Source organism: Myiozetetes cayanensis, unplaced genomic scaffold (genome assembly GCF_022539395.1).
Source record: "Myiozetetes cayanensis isolate MyiCay16 unplaced genomic scaffold, myiCay2020 scf39, whole genome shotgun sequence".
Classification (NCBI taxonomy): Eukaryota; Metazoa; Chordata; class Aves; order Passeriformes; family Tyrannidae; genus Myiozetetes; species Myiozetetes cayanensis.
Genome location: NW_026087620.1, coordinates 1,183,358 through 1,205,866, shown reverse-complemented (window position 1 = coordinate 1,205,866; position 22,509 = coordinate 1,183,358). Strand labels below are relative to the sequence as shown.

General features: G+C 45.6%; 1 protein-coding gene across 1 annotated transcript in view; it reads left to right on the top strand.

Annotated features, from left to right (window-relative positions):
* Positions 1-22,509, top strand: part of IQSEC1 (IQ motif and Sec7 domain ArfGEF 1) — a 315,606-nt gene that overhangs the window by 48,886 nt on the left and 244,211 nt on the right. Inside the window, 1 exon segment of the mRNA XM_050328296.1 lies at positions 16,344-16,373. Coding sequence (XP_050184253.1) covers positions 16,344-16,373 — 30 coding nt within the window.

Here is a 22,509-nt window from a genome sequence, read left to right as displayed (position 1 = left end):
GATCTTGTTCTTTTAGTAATAACTTCCCTTTTTTTTGTTGAGTTTTCTTAGAGAGTTTAAAGAATAGGAAGTTTTGGCACAACATTGTGGGTTAGGATGATCTGTATTTCTGTTGCTTTATGTTGTCTTTGGACAAGCTCAGCAGAGGATTTGCAGGTGCATTGTCCCATCAACTGGGAATTCACCCCGAGGATACTGAAACCAAAATATAAAATACCCTGTGGCAAAGGAGGGGGGATAATCGGTGTAACTTCATAGTCCAATGAGCAGAATTCATGGGATGCTCAGCCCTGGGAAGTTTGGTGCAAAGACCTGGAAGAGAAACAGCCCCTTTGGGCTGCTGGTTTTCCTCAGGCAGTTTGATCCAAGTGCTGGATCCCAGCTGGATCTCAGCCCCCCTCCATGGGGGAATGGCTGGAGGCAGAGCAAACATCCCAGCCAAGATCTCTGTCCCTTCTGCCTTCCTGGGAGCTCGCTGGGATGAAGCTCAAGGCGTGTTTGCAGGAAGGAAAAACTCTCTGCAGTTCAGGGCTCATTCACAGAAAGGATGGGATTTTAGGTCTGATGTGGCACTCCCAGCCAAGTGTGGGAAATCCCACCCACTAGGGATTAGGAATTAGGATTTCCTACCTTCAGCCCTCCCAGCAGAAGGTGCTCACAAGCTGCAAGATGGTCCTAATAAGGAATCAGTCTGTCCCGTGTGCACTTTTCTGTACAGAAGTAACAAGGACCAGATATCCTCTAAATCCCATGTTGTGGGATTTATTATGCTCTTAAGTTTAACTATAATTGGATTTTTGTAATTCTTTTGAAGAAACTCATGTAATGCTTCTCTGTTTCAGGTTAAAAATAAAAACCCCACCACTAATGGCTGTGTTCCTGGCTCTCTCTCATTACAGCTCAAATAATTGTGATGATGAAGATGCAGCAGCAAAGGCTTCCTTTGCCCCAGGAAAGACCAAGTGCTTTCTGCAGAACTGGTACATTTTGTGCTGGTGTTGCCATGGGAATCACCATGGCCTTGCTGCTCTGCTTTCTTAGGTTAGAGTTGACATTGCTGTAATTGAGTTGGAGTTGCAGCTCTGGATGGTGGGCTGACTTCTGTGTCCTTAGAAGGAGCAGGGCAGCCTGGCAGTCCAGAGGAATCTGCTGCCTCCTGCCACCTCCCCTCAGCTCTGCTGCTGCGGGTGAATGTGTTGCCGTTCCGCGCAGGGACGGCTGATCTTGGCTAAGCCCTGGAAAGCTGGTGATTACCTGAGGAAGGAATTGTCCTGCAGATATTTTAGTTGCAAGGCACTGGAGCTGATCTGGAACTGCAGAGGGGTCTCTGAACAGAATCACAGGATGTTCAGAGTTGGCCCTTTGTGGAGCACCAGCTTTATAGAGCAGGGACTTCGTGGAGCTCGCGACGGTGCGGATGTGTCGCCAGCACAGTGTGCTTGTCCTGTCACATCCCTGCTGTCCTTGGCCTCTGTTCAGCACTGATCACACTCCCCCTCTGCAGACACAAGGCTGAGGCAGAAGAGCTGCTTTCCATGAGAGGAGATCTGTTTGGGAGCTCGGTTGCACCGGGTAGTGGTGATCCATCAAAATCACTTCCGAAGCTAAAGGGACTGTTCAGAGGGGGGCAGTTGGTTCATTGTAAAAGGAAAGGAACCTTAAATTTCAATATCTATGTAAAGAAGCCTCTGGAGTATCATCAGTGTTTGATCTTTGAGCTTAAGCTGTTTCCACGAGTGGAATGTTATTGCTTTTGTAACGTCAGAGCACTACAAAAAATCGGCTCTTGATGGATGAGCATCCAAAAGGATGCCCTGCCCCCACTCTGCACCTATTGCAGATAAACTAATGTTGGTTTACAAATTTGAAGGCATTAAATTTCATACATGCCCCAAGTGTTGACCCCTGAAAAGGCAAAGCCTCCTTAAGCAGTTGATATATTGAGTGCCAGACAAATGTTATCATCATTGCATCTGCTTGTGCCAGTACCCCTCATTGGGTGTTGCTTAAATTTTGCTGGCAGCTTGAGCACTGCTAAAAATATATTCATTTGTTTATAGACTTCTTTGACAACAGCCAAATAAACCCACACTACCATGTTTTGAGCAGGAGGCACAGAGCCAAGGGAATTTGGCTAAAACCTGCTGTTACATGGCTGAGGTTGCTTCTTTTCCCGCTGTTTTTCCCTCCCACCCCGTTTTGTTGCCATTGAAAACCTTTTCATCCCGGTCTGCTCTTACCTAAATGTAGGTGTTGGTTTGCAGAGTAAACAGCAGGTCCTGTTTTGTGTTCATGGGGCAGAGCACAGAGCAAAAAGAGCCTAAAAAGTGGCAGCAAAGGAACTGTTAATATTTGAGGCTGGAAATACAGGGCAGAGATCTTGACTCCCTCGGTGCAAGTCCATAAATCAAAGGGAAGGAGGCTGCACGTGCTGGAGCACAGGCACAGTCAGGCTGTTTGCAGGGAACTTGGAAGAGCTCAGTATTGGTCCAGAGGTCACCTGGACTTTCCAGCAGGAGGGGAGCAGTGAAACCTTCCCGTTATTTCAGCACAAGGGCAAAAGGAGGTGAAGGAAGATAAGGAGGAGGACAAATGACACCTGCTGTGATAACTCCAGTTGGGTGATACTGAGGGCTGAATGTCCTGGAGCTGCAGAGCTCTGGAATGCATAAATGAGGGCTTTTTATAAGAGGTGAAAATGCTGAAGTGAAATGCCTTGGCAGTAAAAATAATTCAGAGAAGGTCACTGTGGGAATAGCCTGACTTGCTGTAGGAACTGGGCTTCTGTACCTCTCCAAGGAATACGTAGACAAGATGCCAGACCAGAAGCCACAGAATCCCAGAATGGTTGGAGTTAGAAGGGACATTAAAGCTCATCTTATTCCAACCCCTGCCATGGGCAGGGACACCTCCCACCAGCCCAGATTGCTCCAAGCCCTGTCCAACCTGGCCTTGGACACTCCCAGGGATGGAGCAGCCATCCCTGTGTCCCTGGTTGGGTTTTGTTTTTTTTGAGGAGGGATACAAAAGGTTATGAAGTGTTTTTGAGCAGGAAGAACCCCCCTCAAAGGTACAGAGCTGTGAATATGATCTGCTTTCACTTATGCTAATTTTGCTACCAAAAACCAGGACTGAAATTTGTTACTGGGAGCAGTGAGTCAAAATGGGACTTATTTTAGTAATGCCCTGAGGATTTAAAAACCAAAAATCAATGAAAAAAAAACCCATTACCTTCAATAGCAGCAAATCCTCTGAAGACTCATTTGTTGTGTGTGGGTCAGTGTGAGCTGCTGGAGGGGGCTTTGACCTAAAGGACAAAAATACAAATGGTCACAATTGAAAATACCAAACTGGGAATTGAGGGGAAGTCAGGTAAAGCTGATAGTGCAGGGATCTCCCAGAGAGTGTTTGAATAACACTTATGGGGGATAAAGAAAGTATTTGAAGTAATTCTTCGAAAAGCTGAATGGATTAGTTGTTAAAACTCTCCCTGAAAGTTATAATAGTACTGGAGCTTGTGTTTGGGGGACTGATTTTAAGAAAGGAAAAAAGCACCCCACAAATCGTGTCAAACACTGCCTCTCCTTCCCAAAAAAACATCAAAAAGCCAAAACAAATCCCAAAAATAAATAATAAGAAAGAAAGACCACCGAAAAAACATCTACCAAAAGCCTTGTGAGGCATTTTTCAGGAGGGAAGAACTGGGCTCTGTTGCTCCATCCAGTGCCAACATAATTTCAGAGAGCTGTAACCTCCAGATTCTCAAAGGAAGGACGTTTTCTGTCGGGGCTGGCTGAGTCAACAACCACTGCAGGTTGTGGGACAGATGGAATCTGACTAATAGCAAGAAACCCATTAGCTGTAAGTACAGCCTTTATAATTGAAACGGAGGCCTCCAGGCATCCTAAAGAAGCCAATGGCTGTGGGATTGTCTCCTGGAGCAGGGTGGTTTTGTAGTCCTTGCATGCAAAGGCTTAATAGTTACAAATTACAGTGTTTCTAAAGATATAACTGAGAGAAGAGATGAAACAAGTTTAAGACATAAATTCCATTCTTTATGCCTTCTGTCAAGTGATTTAGAGAAGTAGGACACACACTTGGTTTTGTCTTAATCTTTTCAGGTTTTTTAATTTAGTCTTAATTGAAGAAAAGAGTTGTATCAGTGGAAACAGAACTCAGGTGGTGTTTGGAATGTCGGTGTGGCCACTGAAATCACATTGGCCTTGGGGCAGATTAACAAGGTTGGTTAACAGGGAGGGATTGGGACTTAAACCTCACTCAGGAAGAAATTTTTGGCTATGAGCGTGGGCAGGCCCTGGCACAGGGTGCCCAGAGAAGCTGTGGCTGCCCCTGGATCCCTGGAGGTGTCCAAGGCCAGGTTGGACGGGGCTTGGAGCACCCTGGGCTGGTGGAAGGTGTCCCTGCCCATGGCAGGGGGTGGGACTGGATGGGCTTTAAGGTCCCTTCCAACCCAAACCATTCTGGGATTCTACAATCGACCAGGAATGGTCTGTACAGTCCAGCAGCTCCTGTCCTGTGGCTTTTCCCAGGGAAGGTCACAGCAAGTCCACTGACAGCGAGTTCTATGACTCCAAACATTTCATGTTGTCGTCACGTTTGGCACCATCCCAAACACTGCCAGTGTAGGCAGTGAGGTTAATCCAGAGGTTAAGTATGTTGGGGCTTTAGTACTTTCCTTGCATCTTAGGTTTCAATCTAATTTGTGCTCTAGAAGCGCCATTTAATTTTTCTGAAAGAAAACTTTGCCATTTTGATGACAAATCGCTCCGACTCCTCCTAATCTGTGTGTGGAATTTAACCTGCTGACGCCTCTTGAAATAAGACTGGAGTGTAGTTTACACTGAAAATTTAATCCATAAAGTACTTCAGTTTAAATTGCAGAGGGAGAATTCCAGTGCTTGGTTCTGTAATTGTTGTTGGGTGAATGACTGCACGAATTCCTGGGATGGAAGGTTTATGCCACATGACTCCATAAGTGTTATTGTTTGCTCTTTCTCCTGGTAGAGCAGAGTGAGATCTTGTCTTATATGAAAGATAAGTGTAGAGCTGCAGTGGCCTCTAAAGCCTGAGGATTAAGGACATAAATTCCATGTGCAGAAAATCTCATTCTTGTAGAAGGTTCTTGACCTCTTTCTGATCCACCTGTGTCTAAAACACATTTTGACAACAACCCTCTGCAGACAGAATTTTATTACAGTCAGTACAAATACTTGATACAAATGAGAGATGAAGCTCGATTTGGTCATTTTCTAAATGTTTATGGCTGAAGATTGCACGTTGAGAGGCTGAATTGATGAGAAAGGCTTCTGCTGTGGATATCTTCACAGACTGAGAACATTTGGCTGCCATCAGAGGCAAGGACCTCTAAGAAGAGCCCTACTTGCATCTTAAGTGTTATGCCAAATGTAAGATAAAAGGATGCTCTCCTTACTTAAACCCCAGTTATAAAGAGATTTTTCTTTCTTCATAAAGCCTGACCTGGAAGTGGAAAGGGAGTCAGAAATAATCCTGTCTAGTGGCTTGGCTCTTATGATTACTATTAATTTAAGCTAGAAGTAGACCTTCTGTAAATAAATTCAATACAGAGGATCACCATGGATTGCTAATGCTGCTTTATGACTACTTTGTCTTTCTGCAGAAAGGTTTGTCTTCCACTTGCTTAAAAAGCAAAGGTTGGTCATGAGATTGTTGAGCTCGTGTCGAGATTTCTGATGTGCAGGTAGATATTGAAAGTCTTCTGTGCAGTTCCTCTGTACTTCTGGGGTTCAGCTGCATTCTCACTTCCTCAGCTGTTAAACACCCCCTCACACACATCTCAGTCCATTAACTGAGCTGGAAAGACACATTTTACTCAAGGAGTTTTGGTTGTGAAGTTGCTGGATCCTGAGCTGGGGTAGGGACAGACAAGGCTGCAGGTGAGAGGTGCAATAGTAACTGGTCTGGAAAGTTCCATCTGCAGGGGCAAACCTGTAAAATGATAAAGGTAATAATAATGAGATGCTTTTCAAACAGAATGGAGGCAGCATTGCAATTCTTGTAATATTAATAGTTTTCTTACAAGCCATTGCAAATTATAAAATGATTGAAATGGGGGGGGATGGGAGTGGCAGCAAAAAGAGGTAAAATTGGTTTGGGAGATCATAAACCAAAAGATACTTTTACTCAGGTATCTCTCGAGATTCAGGCCTTCATTCTGCTGCTGACTTTAAGATCACCCCCTGCTTATCAAAGCAAAATATTGACTTCCCTTCCAGATGGCTCTTTGGCAGCTCTTCCTCAGCTCGGGAATTGGCTGCACGGCAGAGCCTGACGGCTTAATCTGGTGAGGCAGGAGCTCGGTGTGAGCAGGGGAGGCTGCAGAGCCCGTGAGAACAGGGATGTGCTGCTCTGGAGGCGTGAAATCCTTCGTGCTGCCTGCTGGGGGAAGGATGGGAGAACTTGGGTGAACAAAGCTTTCTCCTCGGAGCTCTGCTGGGCTGTGTTTGCATCCCGGGGATGGTTCTCTGTGCCGCTCCAGGGAACGTGAAGGGACTGTGTGACCCAGGGGTGGAACTGGCCACGAGTGCTGAGGCTGTTGTGAGGCTTCTGCTCCAGCTTCGCTGCTCCCCCTCCCAGAGCTGGCAGCAAGCACTTTGGACAGAACCAGAACATTTCCCAGTTGTTTTGTGTCTATCCCAGCACGCAGGGTGTTGGTGCGGTTGCTCCTCCCTTCCCTCCCCCAGGTAACAGGGCAGCTCTGCCAGAGGATTCGCAGCATTTCTGCACTCAGGCAGGAGTGCCCTGCTCTAGTGGCATTTGCATGCTGAGCTTTACGTGTATTTAGCTGTTTCCTTTGGCTGTTGTGGCGTGGCAGCCCTTGCAGGCTGTGCAGGTGGCGGTGGGGGCAGCGCTGCCCGGTGTGTCCGTGTCTCCGTGGGGAGGAGGAGCATTCCCGGCTCTCACTGAGCTGACAGATGGTCTCAATAACCTTGATGGAGAGCCCTCTGCCTGCTCTGCAGCCTGCCCAGTGCCTCAGACTATTTTCAGGCCTTAAGAGAACCTGGGTTACTAAAAACACATCGTGGACTCCCAAGGTGAGCGTGGAGGGGGATGTGTTCCCCAGCTGGGAGCACATCCCTCAGAGCGGTGCCTGGGCAGTGAAACCAAGCTCATCTTCCACAAAGCTCCCCTCAGAGATTACTGAGAGCTTGGAAGGGACATTTCTTGGACAGTAGTGGCTGTGAGCAGTCCAGGAATGGATCTAACGAGCTTGTTCTGGAGGCCATATGGCAGTAGCTGCATTTCCGTGGTATTTACCGTGGAATCACGGGATGGGGCGGCTTGGAAGGGACCTCTGGAGGTCATGCAGTCCAACCTCCCTGCTCAAGCAGGGGTCCCTAGAGCACAGTGCTCAGGATTGTGTGCAGATGGCTGGACTGGAGTATGGAATACTGCAAGGTATCTATGGGAGATAAGTATTTGCTGCCTGATGTGGATTGAGAGGCACTTCTGCTTGGGTTTAAGAGTTCAGCTGTAAAAGGCAAAAAGGGCATCTCCTTTCTATGCAAGTGGCTCTTTTCAATGTTCCTCGCAGTTCAAATTAATTTTCTTAACACGATTAAGGGAAAAAAAAAATTCTTTTTCTTGATATTTTTTGTGTGTAACACCTTTGTCAGGACTACGGAGGTTTTGGTAGTCACTGCCACCCGAGCAATGCATTCCCAGAGCTGGAATGGAAGGATAATCCTTAGGATGGAGGTCTCCTCCACAGATGAATAGGAGTGGGTGCAGACAGACTACACATAGTAGATCTGTATTTAAAAAAAAAATCTGCAATATTATAGTGTCAGTGACTTAAGACAAAGGTGAACTGGTGCCCAGTAAAGCTGAAGTGGATGGAAAATTGAGACTAATGAACCAGAAAGCTTTTAATCCATTCAGCATAACATCAAGCCAGTCTTTAAAAACATGGAATACTATCAAAATATTATCAAAAAAGAACTTTTTTTCCTGTGTCTTGAAGTGACCAAGAGTCCTGAGGCCTTAGCAGGAGGTTGGTTCAATTGTAACTCGGTTGGAATTTCTTGGAAAGCTGTGGTGGGTTTGTTTAATTGTGTTGATGGGAAGGTGTCTCCACATGGGACAGGAGATGCACTGCAGTAAAATAAGAAACTGAGGCACTGTGTGGGAAAAGAGCTGCTCACTTGGAGACAGGACAAAGCTGAGCACCTGGTAAGAGTGTCATGAGTGAAATATAAACTGACACTACTCAAGGTGCCATTATTTAATGTATTTACAAACCTCTAAGCTACAGTTTCATCACATAATGTGAGATGTCAGCTTTTACTGGTGCCTCTGTTTTGTTTCTCTCCTGTAACAGAACAGACTGTCCTGCTCTAATCCAGGACTTTGAGCCAGTACAACTGATATTTAGCAATCAGAGGCACAGTTCTGCATTATTCACCCATTGCTGCACAGCAGAATTCAAGATTTGTATCTGATGGGGATTAAAAGAATTCATCCTGGCTAGAAATGTTTTTATTGCAATACAGTTGAAAAGGTGCAAAGTACAGATTTCTGGCCCTAGAAGCTGGAGAGGGCATTAAACTGGAGAAGTGAAACAGCCAACCTGGCTCCAGTTTCTGGTGTTTGCTGCAGGGTGTGAGAAGTGCCCTTGTTTTATTTCTGGCTGTACACAACAAAACTTGTCTGTTAAACAGAGCTGTGGGACTAGACATGGTAGGAGCACCGACTCTCATCCCTTAGGCCTTTGGCTTAGGAGCAGATGTTTTTCCCAAGACTTTTGCTGACCATGAGGTGCCTTCCCTGGGGTGTTCCATGGGGAATTTTTCACGGACTGCCTTGGAAAGGCACACGTGGAGTTTTGACCTTGCCAGTGGAAGAGCTGCCAGTGCCAGGGGACCCAAGGGGTGTGCCCTGCCTTTCAGGAAGGAAGGTGGAGGGACCCAGGCTTCAAACCTCCCAGCTGCATGAATGACTTGCATTTTACTGCACTGCAATTTTGTGCCATCACCCATTTTATTTTCACTTAAAGGGATTTATCAGACACGGTTGTTAGTGGGGCAGCAGTGTTAGTCTGAAGCATTTCAGGCTGCAGATTCTGAGGACTATATCTACAATGCCTGAGGGGAAGGGCTGCAGCTCCCAGTCCTCCTGTAATTGGGAAAAGGGAAGTGTCTCATAGGTGTTGACCTTTCGAGCTGACTCGGTGGTCTGGGCAGTCTCTTAATTCCAGACCCATCCAAAGTGATTGAGGCAACAGCTTCCCTGGCAGGCAGGTGTGATCCCCTTTCCCCTCCTGGAAGCTCTCTGGAGCTCAGGAGTTCCTGTAAGAGCCAGAGACTTCTGAAGGGAGGGATGTTGCAGCCCAGGGATGTGCTGCTCCTGGGACATGGGGCTGTGTTTCCAAACACACCCAGTGTCCCAGGATTATGTGGCACATCCCTTCCCTGGGGCAGAGCCAGCTGGGACATTCAGTGGCTGCTGGGCCTTTGCAGCCCCACATTTTGCTGTCTCCAGCTGTGCTGTTGCACTTGTGTCTCAGCAGCAGGAGAGGTTTGGCAGCGGTCACTCCATGGCTCCCTCCCAGGGGAGCTGCTGGAGCAAAGCCCAGCCAGGACAGAGGGAGAGGTGCTGGCAAGGGGAGCAGTCCCTGCCCTCCAGCACCTTCTCTGGGATGAAGCTTCTGAGCTCTGAGCCAGTGAGAGCAGTGGGGTGGAGGGCACAGGGCCCCAGAAGCCACTGGAGCCCTGCTGGGACGTTGCTGCTCCCGATGGTGTTGCCATCCTGCTCCTGGTGCTGGGATGGTGGGAGTTACTGCCATCCAGTAATTCCTGCCCAGTTCCCACAGCCTTTAGGAGGAAGAGATGGATGCAGAGCTGCACTGACAACTTCAGTTGTCTTGGTTTGAATTTTCCCCTGGGAATGTGTCTCGTTGTCCTTTGGGAGGTGCACAGATGATGGCAGACAGGTGTGGGGCCAGGCTGGAAGCCTCTGTGTTATTTTTCGGTCCTTAAGTTTGCTGAATATCACTAGATTAGATGCTTTATGCTCACTAAAATCAAACTTCACATCTTCATATTCTACTGGGTAAACACTTGTTCTGGTTTGTGACATTGAAACACTTCTAGGAATTCAAGCTTTCTTTTTAAAAATCACATTGGGATTTGTGGACCTCTTTCTGTTTTCTTTTTATTTTTTTTCCCAAGGAAAAACTTCTGGATGCTTTTCCTAGTTTTCAGTATGCAGAAGGCTTGATTTAGCAAGAACACCTCTGAAGAGAGAGGTAGTGAGAAACCCTGGATTGCCCTTGCAATAGAGAAGCTCAGATTAAACCATTTTTTATTTTTGACATCTTTGAGGTTACATTTATTCTGACTTCACAAACCTCTTTCCAAAGACTGTTCTTTATTAGCAGCATCTTCTCTGTTCCCAGCCTAACATGCATCATGTGTTACCTCAGATGGACCCTCCTGAAAGAAATGTTGAGTAGGAAGTTGTCAGAGATCCTGTCCACTGAGGTGCTGAATCAGATGGGGGAGTGATATTCAAGGTGGCCATTAGACTTCCTCATATTGTTTGCAAAAGAACAAGGAGGTTGTTGGGATATTGCTGTTCTCAAAGAATCTGTGAAAATAGTGCTTTTCCTACTGTGGAATATAGTTTTTATCTCGGTGTTAAGTCCAAGTGCAATTCAGGAACTGTGCTTCTGGATCTGTTCTGTTACTCCTGGGATGGGCAGGCCAGGAGCCTGGTTTTGCAGTGAGCACTCATTCCTTCTTTCTGTTGTTCACAGTGACAGGATCTTGCTGGAGGAACTGTAATTAATGGTGAAATTCAGAAGTTTTCTCATCCTGAAACTTAACTTGTTGAAAGGCTACTGACTGGACAGACCTTACTTGTCTTAATACTTTATCACTTCATTTAAGTCTTCAGCCCAGTAGAGATATTTCTTACCCTGACTAAAATAAAAAGTCTTGCAGACTAACACAAGTTTTGGAAAGGAAAATCTCCATTGGCTGTGTCTGTTCCTGGGTGTAGGTCAGGTTGGACAGGGCTTGGAGCAACCTGGTCTAGTGGAAGGAGACCTCATGGGGGTCTTCAACTGCCTGGGCAGGGGCAGAGGAGGGGCAGGACTGAGCTCTGCTCTGGGGGGAGCAGGGACAGCCCCCAGGGAATGGCTGGAGCTGTGTCAGGACAGGCTCAGGGTGGATCTCAGGGAAAGGTTCTTCCCCCAGAGGGTGGTTGGCACTGAACAGGCTCCCCAGGGCAGTGGGCACAGCCCCAAGGCTGCCAGAGCTGCAGGAGGGTTTGGATGATCCTCTGGGGCACAGGGGGTGACTCTGGGGATGGGTCTGTGCAGGGCTGAGGATCTGGACTGGATGATCCTTGTGGGTCCCTCCAGCTCAGCACATTCTGGCATTCTGTGTCCCTGCATCCCTGCCCATGGCAGGGGGTGGAACGAGATGGGCTTTAAGGTCCCTTCCAACCCAAACCATGATGGGATTCTTTGGTATCTGTACAGTGCTGGCAGTGCTGTGATGCTGATCCAGACCCACTGAGCAGGAGGACAAGGCAGGACAGTGCTTGTCTCTGAGCTGGGGAGGTTTTAGCTCTGCATCTTCCCAGCCCCCTGCAGAGGGTGCTTCTCTCCTTGGCAGAGCCTTGCACATCTCTTGTGATCCACAGGGGCACTGTAACATCATTCAGACACAGCAGCCTCCAATAAAAATCCTGAAAAGCTCTAATAGCCTTTAGGTGGGGCTGGAGGTTTCCTGGCAACATCTCCCTTGTTTGGGATTGCTGCTGAGAACATTCACCTGCAGAAACCTCCCAGGGAAACACACTATTGCCTGCTCCTGATGGAGCAGGATCATTTGTGTAGCCAGCAGTGAATTCTCCCTGAAGCTCTTTCCCTTCAAGGTAATCTGTTCCTCTGCATTACAAATGCTGAAGGACTTAACACGCTAGGAAAGAACAACCTGTACCGGCTGTAGATTCGTTTCTCCAGGCACTTTCTGTGCTCAAAGCAAGGCTTAATCAAATGCATTGATCCTTGGATTGCTGTGTAAAGGCTCTCATTTCAGTCTTTTCCTTTTGTTAAAAATGGAACTCTTTAATATGCTCTTTAATATGTGGTTACTGTACACTCTACATGTAGCAGGTCTCCTAAAATAACATTAGTTCCTGGGGCTTGTAAGAACATGTCTTTCAGATGGAGTCTGATTATTTAGTGTGGATGTTTGACATGCTGTTATAAACCTTGGCTTTTCCCCTTTTTCTCTGATGGCAGTGACAGCTCTAAGGAGATCTGACTGGAATTGCTCCCACAGAGGTGGCTGTAGGTCTGGCAAAAGTATTGAAGTCCTGTCCACTTGGGGGGTTTTACAGGAGCATTTCAGTGCTGGTTTTCTCCCCCGCCGTGTAAAGCCACGTTTTGCAGCCTTGAACATGAATCTTAGACAAACCAGAGTTTTAAAATTGTTGTTTATGCTTTCTGTGTAATCTGTTTTTATGGGACGTGGCCATAACTCTGCTCATTGCCCCAGTGAAGTATCTGCTGAGCTTGAAATGGTTGTGTATATCAGTGTTTATAATAAGGCTTAATGGTTCTGAACAGTGTTTTATGTGGAAAATAATCACTTTTATGAGCAAGAGGGAAAGCTGGTCCTGAAGCTGCTTTGGGAAGCAGCCTGAGATTGTGCTGTTCCACTTCTAAACACAGCTCAAAGTGTGAGCAACAAATCAGATGCCAGAAGACTCTCAGCTTGTTTATTATGACTCGAAGAGGAGGAATAATGACAAGAATTGAACATTTCCTGCTGGGCTGAGCCAGAGGTTTGCAAAAATCCTTTGAATGAGGAAAAGGCCATTGACTGAGCTGTGCTGCTCCTGCCCCTGCTGACACCTCAGTGAACGAGAGACCTGCAGGTTGGGATAGGGAACCTCTCACATCTCCAATTTGAGTGGCTTTTCTGTCTCAAAGTTTTCTTCAAAATTGTCTTATTCCTGCCAATGGCAGGAATTCAATTTTTGGGAGCTTGACAAGCTCCCACCGAGAATAGTTTGTTGAAAAATTGCCAACCAACTCCTTTGCTCGTCGTTTTGCTGCCCAGGGTATTTATAGGAGGATGGTGGTGACTGTCACTTGGGTATGCAGAGAAAAAGATCCATTTTGGTAACATGAATGGAGAGGTTTTCTGAAATTCCCAGCTTTTGGATGTGGGCTGACAGAGGGTGGTGGCAGTACAAACCTAAATAAAAATCCTTTAGGATTTTAATAGTCCCTTCGGTTTGCAGCCTCCTGTAAATCTTAAGTACGGGGGTTTTTTGTTGTTCTGTACATTTGGGTTTTTGCCCAGGGTTTGTTATGATGGTACCTGTTCCTCCTGGCCTCTGCTTGCAGTGAAATTACAGTAATTACTAAGAGAAGCAAAGTAATTTCTTCTTCTCTTGACTGTAACAGTCTCAAAGAGGATGTGCTTTGCTGTATCTCCTACCAGGAGTGAAATTCCTGGGCTTGGGAAGAAGACAAACTTGTACTTCAGTGGGAATGTGGGTTAGAATTTAGTTTTCAGAATTAAAGTTTAGTTTTTCAGAATGAAATCCAGGGAACCAGGCCTGAGAGGAGAAATCTTGGAGAGTGTTCTGTTCAAAGTGCTGTAGCACAGAAGATATTCTGTATATTGTAGGCCTTTTTTTTCTTTAAAGGTCTACCTTAAAATAAATAATGCAAGATACTGCCAGAAGTCTTTTCACCTTTCTCCTCATCTCAGCAGTGACAGTCTCATATCTTTTGTCTGGGTGAAAAGGTAAAAAAAAAAAAACCAAAACAAATCCAGAGCCCAGCACATACTTAGAGCATAAGCAGAAACATTAAATATTGATCCCAAATCCTGGCTTTTAAGGAATGCTTAAAGAAAATCGAATGCTTTGTTTCAAACTGCAAGAAGTGGGTTCTTTGAGCAAAGTGCTCGTTCAGGCCTGCTCATCAATTGTTCATTCCCTGAGAAGAATTGAATAAATTGACTGGAGGAAATCTCAGCCTGGAAAATGCAAATTTTGGCAGTTGCAAAATTCCACAGCTTTCCTGACCTTTGGGGTTCCTAAAAATGAAGAAGGAAGGGCCCTGTTTGGTTTTGGCTGTGCTGGGTTGGAAGGGGATCAGCTGGGGACAGTGGTTGGTTCCAGTCTTGGTGCTGGGACATAACTGAGCCCAGAGTACCTTGCTGAGCCCCAGCCTTTACCCTGGCACTCCTCTCACCTCATTTAAAATACTTATTAAGATCTAGTGCTGATGGAAAGGTGGTCTAGGATGGCTGGTGGCTTCCAGTGACACTGGGATGCTTTGAGCACTCAGAGACATTTTCCCTGTTGGGATGGGTTTGTTCTTCTAGTCAAGAGGAAAGGCAGAAAATTAAGGCATTAACAGAGTAGTTGTCTGGGTCGTATTTGAAAACTTGAAAGTACCAGCAATTACATGAACATCTTTCTCAGCCATGTTCTGCCAGATGTAATTTGCTGAAAGCAGAGTGTGGGAAGGTGTCAGTTAAACACTGGATTCATTAATTTTTTCGTGGCTCCTGGGGATGCAGAGGTGAGCTCAGCTCTCTGCCAGCCCTTGGCTTCACAGAACTTTCATGTAGAAAAAGCTGCTGTGAGGTTGCTGTTTGTCTGGTAGAGCACCTGTGTGTGCATCTGAAAACCTGACAGCTTCAAGTGACCAGGCAGGCTTTAAAAAGGGAGAAGTGAGGCACAAAGAGACTCAGGAATTATCTCTGGGACAGCTTTGAGAGAGAGGGGGGTGTTCAGCCTGGAGCAGAGAAGGCTCTGGAGAGACCTTGGAGCCCTTTCCAGTGCCTGAAGGGGGTTTGGATGAAAGAGGGAGAACAACTTTTTAGGGGGGCAGAGACAGTGACAGGAGCAAAGTTGGGAATGGTTTTAAACTAAAAGAGGAGAGATTTAGGTATTAGGAGGAATTTCTTCCCTGGGAGGGTGGTGCAGGCCCTGGCACAGGTTGTTCAGAGAAGCTGTGGCTGCCCCTGGATCCCTGGAAGTGTCCAAGACCAGGTTGGAGCAACCTGGGCTGGTGGAAGGTGTCCCTGCCCGTGGCAGGGGGTGGAATGGGATGAACTTTAAGGTCCCTTCCAACCCAAACCAGTCTGGGATTCTGTGTCTCCATGAAGCTGTGACCTGACAGCAGAATTTAGCCCTGGGCCAGTCCATCCCCTCTGCCCTCGTGCCCCTGGGCTGTGTTGGAGGGTGAGTGGGATGATGGGTGTCAAGGTGTTTGTGTCATCCTGGCAGGGGGCTTTGCTAAAGGAATTTCCTAAAGAAATCCCCTTAAATTTGAGGATGCAACTTTGGTACTGGCTTGTTGTCACTGATCTACCGGAGTCTGCAAGTTCATTTGGGTCACCTTTTCATTTCAGATGATGTCATGGAAATGGTGCTTTGAGGCTTTGTTTTGGAATCTCCTGCTTTGCTTTGTGTATTTGATTCCTGGTTTGGTAGAGCCTGCTGATATATCAGAGGCTGGATGGTTTGGGAGTGAGAAAAGAAAGGAACTGGGCAAATGGTTTGTATGTTTTCTTCTGGATTTTGTGTTTGTTGATGAAATGTTGGAGTATTATGTTCCCCTTTGTCAATGATCCTGAATTAAACTTCCTTGCTTAAAAAGTACTGGGGGAAAGGGAGAAGCTTTGTTTCAGGTTGGATTGCTGAAATTATCTCACCTTGAGAAAAACACGCCCTTTAGGAGTTCCTGGAACTTAGTATGGCTTTATTTCCTCATTTATGAAATTCAGGCAAGTGTGAGGTTTTAAACATTTTAAATTACCTCTATTTGCAAATCTTAGCCCTTTCTGAGTAGTGCCTGATAAGCCTTGGGGATTCGTTTCTTAAACCTATTTGCCTGTGACCTTTTCAGCTAAAGAGTGAAAAAAAAGATGAAATACAAACAAAGGTACAAACTAATCTGCTTCTCCCAGAGTGTCAGAGGGCTGTGCTTTTCCCTGGCAGGTCTGGAACACAAATCTTTGCTATTGCAGAAGGTCTTTCCTCAGGGTTCAGGGGGTGTCACGTGTTTTAATATGGCAATTATTGACTGCAATGTTAACTGGTGTTTAACTTCTAACAGATTTATTCAGAAGCTAAGTAGGCTGGTTTCTTTTCTAAATGTCTTATTAGCAGAAAAAGTACAACAAGCCTTCGAGAAACTCAGTGAAACACAAAGAGAGAGAATGCTGGAGAAGGTGTATGATTTTTAGAATGATAAATGCTGGAAATAACTATGTCCTAAGTATTTGTGTATTATTTTACAGGTCTGAAGGTGACAGCTCAAGAAGCATCAGGTATGTGTTCCTCGTTTTCTTTCTGTCTTGATGTCTTTGTTCTAAGCAAATACTTTATTTAAAAGCATTAAATAGAAGTAGATTTTTTTAGAGTGTGGGGTTTGTTGGTTCTGCTTAGCATGCCATTTGTATTTTGAGTAAGGGAGCTTGATAAGCTACTGAATAATTCTATGCAAGTGTGGCTTAAGACTGATGTATTATTTTTGATCATTGCAAAAAGCGATTTATAGTTACTTTCTGGTGTTTTCAGTCAAAATGTGAGCTTAACAGTCATTTGTATTGCCAAAGCTGCCTGCCAGGTTTTGGGGCAGCAGCTGTGTTGGGGAGAAGTCCATGTACCTGTTCTGGCTTTCTTAGTAGTCTCCTCTTCTTCACTTGACAGCAAGAACCTTCATTGACTCATGATTACAATACCCATTATACACTTGGAAGATTCGGAGAATGTGGAGCATTTAATGGAATTATCAGATACTTTACTTCTCACTTGCTCATTTAGCATTTTATACTTCTTACCTCCAGGGTATTCTTTATTCCTACCTCTCTGCAAATGTGGCTGAGTCAAACTTGTAGAGCTTGGAAAAGTGCAATGTTAAAATTCCATACTTGAATCCAAAATGTTCCATATTCATTAGACCATTGCCATAAAGCAGATGCCTTGATTCTCGAGGGGTGGAACTATTGATCACTGATAATAAGGTTCATAATACTGGCTGTGGGTTCACCATAAAAACCCTGCAGCTCCTTTTGGGGCCTGTCAGGACTTTGCATCTGAAGACATTGCCTCTTGTTTCTTGTAAAACCCCGAAACAAAGTCAGGACCTTCCCTTGCAGAGTTAAAAATCCAGCTCTCAGCCACAGGTGTGCAGCCCATCCACAGAAACAGGTGGGTTGCAGAATGGCTGGTGTGATATCAGAAAACCAGAAGTCTGCAGGAAGTGGTTAAAGATCCTCTGAAATGATTTTTTTTCTTACAACAGAATCCAAGGGCAGTGGGTGTGGACCTGAGCTGTGCAGGGCACGTTGGGAGTGTGTTTAATACACGACAAGTGAACTGGAGAGGATCAGAAGCTGTGGGAAGATGCCTGTGCTTTATTCCTTGGGCTTTTAACTCTCAGCAGGCTGTGGAAGGACTAATGCAAACTAAAAATAAGTCCACTGGCACTGGATTTGCACAAGTGTGGTTGACTGAGGCCATGTTTCAAACTGTTCTTGTTTTGACCTGCTGAGCCTCCTGTAGGATTTGGCTGCTCAGATGGGGCAGGGTGTGTGTGTGACATCACTGCTGTGGGTGCCCTTGGTCAGAGTTGAGTTCCTCTGTTAGACACCTATTCTGAGGTGTTTCAGTTGTGTGCAGGCACAGCCAGTCACTTCAGCTCTGGGTTGGGTGCTACCTAAAAACTAACCCCTGATAGAACTCCAGCCCTTGTTGCTCCCACACTTCTTAACAAACTGGGTTATTTCAGTGTATGTGTTATTTGACTGATGGAATAATGTTGGTGTGTCTTGCCAGATCAATCCTGCACCCTGCAGGGAGGGGGTGCTCACAGTGGGGGCCTCTGTGGAATCTGGGAGGGCTCCATGGGGCACATTCCTGCTTGGCATGGTGGGAATCAGCACCACGTGTTCCTACAGAGACCTGCAGGCACCAGAGCCTTGGGGTGCTGATCTCATCTTCTGCTTTGAGGCTGTTCAGTGAATTAATTCTGTTATTCAGACAGTTCCAGACTCCTAGGAGAGCCTAAAATTAGGCTCTCGTGGAAAACAGGCTAATGCAGGAGCAGGCAATGCAAGCACAAGGCAGAGCCATCCTCCTGAAATGCTTTTTCAGTGTAACTCTTTCACCCTCCCTCTTAAACTGCATTTTCTCAGAGGTAAAACGCCACTGAGGGTGTGTTTTTGTGTTTCTGCTGCACATCATCCTGGTCAGCTCTTGTCTTGTCTTGGCCAAAAGCTCCCTCAGCTCCTTATCAGTGTCCAGGCAGCGTCTTTATGTTGTGGCTAATTTGCTTCATGATGTTTTCCTTTATTTCTGGCAAATGAAGATGAAATGTAATTATCTCAAATGAAATGATCAGGTCAGTCTGGGGAATGGTGCTTAAACTCAGAAGGGAAGAAATCACTGTTCCTGCTCACAGAGACATCAGCAAAGCACCAGCAAATCCGTGTACTGACCTGTCCAATGGTTCCCTTCAGCTCATGAAATCCAGTGTAGGAAGGAGCTGCAGCAGGTGAGAGGCCAGGAATAGAATGTTCTGTCTCAGCATTAATTGGACACCATGTGGAGTGAAGTCACGACTTATGTTTGTGGTCAATAAGCAAAAGCATTGGCTGGGATTGAGCTACTCAGCCATTAACACTGAAGGTAAAGGATCACTCCAAATAAACTGGGATGCAACCATTTGTTTTTGCCCTCCTCTCTGCCAGAAGGTTGGTTGGAGATCAGATGGGTGGCAGCAGGTATTGCTGGGTCACCAGAACCCTCTTCCTGGTGGAAGTTCAGTGCCTTGTTCTGTGGCAGTGAGATGTTTGTTCATGTTCAAGGCCACACAGGCACAATAATTAACCTTTATCTTCGTGTTTCTGGCAGACACAGAGAGAGGAACAGCTCAGTCTCTTGGATAAGCTCCACTGCCATGGGCACTGGCTCACAGAGTGGGGCTGCTCTTCACCAGGCATTTCCCTCCCTGCCCTCCCTACAACCTGACAAACCTCCACCTTTGTCATCCTCATTAAGCTTATTAATTCTTCTAGAAGAGTGTTTTGAGACATTTTCAGTAAACAGAAAAACAGAATTCCAAAGGACTTGTGGGGGTTTTTTTGTCTTGTTTTGTCACTGCCTTTCCCACCTCTCCTCCCCACCCCCAGGCTGGGATACAAGGAGGGTTTGGGGGATGGAGTCTGACACCAAACACACCCTGGGAACGGGAATCCTTGGCTTTGGTTTGGTCTCTTGCAGCTGAATGAGTGTCATCAGGAACTTGACCAAGAGATTGGATTTGGAATAGCGGGTGGTTTTCATTCTGGAATGGAATATCCAAGAGATGCCCTAGATTTTTACATACACAAGGTGTTTTGAAATGCAGAAAACACTGAGTGTGACCGTGCAGGGGCAAGGTTGATGCAGAAAAGCAATAGGATTCCAAATAATATACTGAAACGATTAAAAATCATCTTGACTTTTTTATTTGGCTTTCTCACTGTGGCAAAAAATAATGAATTATCCCATTGTGCAAGCCCTTAAAAGTCTTCTCTGCTTATAACATTGTTGCACTGCAATAAACTCGCCTCGCTTTCCTTTTCCTGCATGCCATGTAATTTCCAAGCCTGGGTATTTGTTAAATCTATTAAAATTGATAAATTGCTTTGAACACTTTGCATTCTGGCTGTAATGAACACACCCAGGGAGCTGTGAAGCTGTCGGGGTGAGGGGCTGCTTTAATTAGCTGTCTTTGTTCACATGTTGCCAGTAGAAAATGTAATTTGTTTTACAAGCAATTCTGATATTTGGTAGTGTTACCTGCCAGTTCCAGATGAGGATGTACATATGGAGTGCATCACAGCAAAGTTTGCAGTAATAATTTGTCTCCAGGTTCCTTTTCCCTCTGCTGTGGACCCCGTGTGGTCAATGGACACAGCACTGAGGATGTGAGCAGTGGGTGAGGTGCAGGGGGACTCACAGGGAGCAGCTCTGAGGAGAACCCCCCTGAAACCTGCCCAGAAACACCTCTGCCCTGCCTTTCCTTTCCTTCCCCAGCTTCATTCTTACAAGAGATTCACGGTGGTACAAATGGCTTAAAGATGTACCATCTAATTAACCATTTCCCTGGGTATCCCTTTGCTGATTTTCTGCCAGTGAGGTGAATTCCACTGGAGATGACTGGAGCTCCTCCCCACAGCTGCTCCACGACATTCCTGCTGGGATGCTTTTCCTGATCAGCTGGCAGCACAGGGCACCCTGCTGACCTTCTCCCAGCAGCTGTCCTGGGCAAATTTGGAATTTCTCTGTCCTCTCTGGGGTTTTTTGCTTCCTTTCTAGTTGTTCCTTCCCAGTTGTTTGCTTTTTAAAGGAGAAATGAGGTACAAAATTGGGGGAAGCTGTAAGTAACAGTGCATAAAAGGAGAGGGCTTTCCTGGCTCCTTATTGCCAAAAAGGTGGGGTGTTCTGGGAGTGCCCATTTAATTTATGATACATGCAAAAAAAGGGAGTGGAGGGCCTGAAGGTTAGTTTAAAAAGAAGAAGAAAAAAGAGGGCAGTTGAGGCACCAGCTGTGGAGAAGACACCAGCTAAATTATTTAGCTGAACTAAAAGAAAAGTCTCAGTCTATAATGGACGTGGGAAGTTGTGTGTCTATTGAGGATCATGCAGAAAGGCTCATTTCTTGTAAAGGTGTACATTAGATTAAGTGGAAAACTAATTGTCTAATTTACCTGAGAGCAGGAAAGAGCTGTAGAATGTCAGCCTCGTTGTGTGCTGTGAGGAGGGGGAGGAAGGGCTGTTAAACAGACCCTGACAAACTGCAGGCAAAGCCGAGCAGGAAGCGAAGTTTGGGGAACTCTTTGTGTTGTTTTTACTCCAGGAAAATCAACTTGAACTCTGTGACTCAGCCTCCTCTCTGAGAGCCTGCAAAGTACAGGTTTGGGGAATTAAAGGCAGGTAGACTTTAAAACTAATTTAATTTAAAGCTACCTTGTAAAACCAATTTTCAAGTTCAAATGTATTGCTGTGCAATGGAAATGACTCAGTGACTGTATATAAAGATGGCCCTTTCTGGCTGATTTTAATCATTCTATAATGATTCTTCCACAGTTTTATAACCAGTCCTTAAAATGTGCAAGGTCATCACTTCTTAGGAATTTTTGAAATCCCCCAAATTTTCCTCCAATAGATTTTTACATAAATTTCAGGCTGACCCTCTGCAGTAGAGTGGAATATGATGAGTCTCTTGATGCTGGATTAAATTAATTTTATTACTGCTAACAGAAATAAAACATATGGAAACAACTTCCAGTCGTTGAGGTGGCTTTGGAGCCAACGACAAAGCTTTAATCTGAATTTCAGAGTGAAAGGGCAGTGATGCAGTCATCAATCTGTCAGACCTGTTTCTGTGGTGTCTTGTAGGGACACCTTCCACTAGCCCAGGTTGCTCCAAGCCCTGTCCAACCTGGCCTTGGACACTTCCAGGGATGGGGCAGCCACAGCTTCTCTGGCCAACCTGAGAAACATCTGCTTTTACAGGATGAGTGAAAACAAATGAACAAAACAGAAAAGAAATAATATTGGGAGTACATATTTATATTTCTGCTAAAAATCTGTCATCCTGTGCTCCTTGGCATCGTATTAAAAGTGGGCTTTGACGTATATGATTTTCCAGGAGTGGGAGATGGTGATGAAACCAAGTGAGCCAGGGGTGGTAGATCTGGAACACCACATCCTGCACCCTCTCCCTGCCCTCCCTGGGGCTCTGAGCTGGTTCCAGCAGAGGTTGTAAATGGTTACACAGCAGAACGTGGCCATGACTGTGCCTGGGTGGGCACTCGGTGTGACTCTTGGGGATGGTCCGTGCAGGGCTGGGGGTGCCCCGGCAGAGTGGAAGGCTGAGACAAAGTTTTAAAAAGCAAACTCACCCACAGGTGAGTCTCAAGGTGCAGGAAAAACTCCCTGGGTTTCTAAACTCCTTCTCAGGGAAGGGTTTAGGAGCAGCTGAATCCCCTCTTAGCCTCCAACTGTGGTAACACTTTAAATTTAAAGGAATTACAGAGCTATTAAACCACTTTGTTCCACAGGTTTTAATAATGGCAAAATGAGAATATGTCTATAAAATGAATAATTTACTTTATACAAACTTTAATCAGCACTATGTACTACACAACATAAACATTAAAACCATATAAACACTAAAAATCTACTAGTAGAGTACAATATAGCATAAAGTACTACAGTAACAAAGCAAATATTGAAGCAGTTATATTAAAGCTGGCAAAACCAAATAATTATTAAGTAGAGATCTGATGTAACTCACCCAGACCAAGGGAGATCTCTGCTCTCAACCTCGAGGGGTGACCTTGGGGGGCATCCCCAGCCAAGGGAGGAATGGTTTTGTCAGAAAGAACCTGACTGCATGAGAGGAGACTGGAT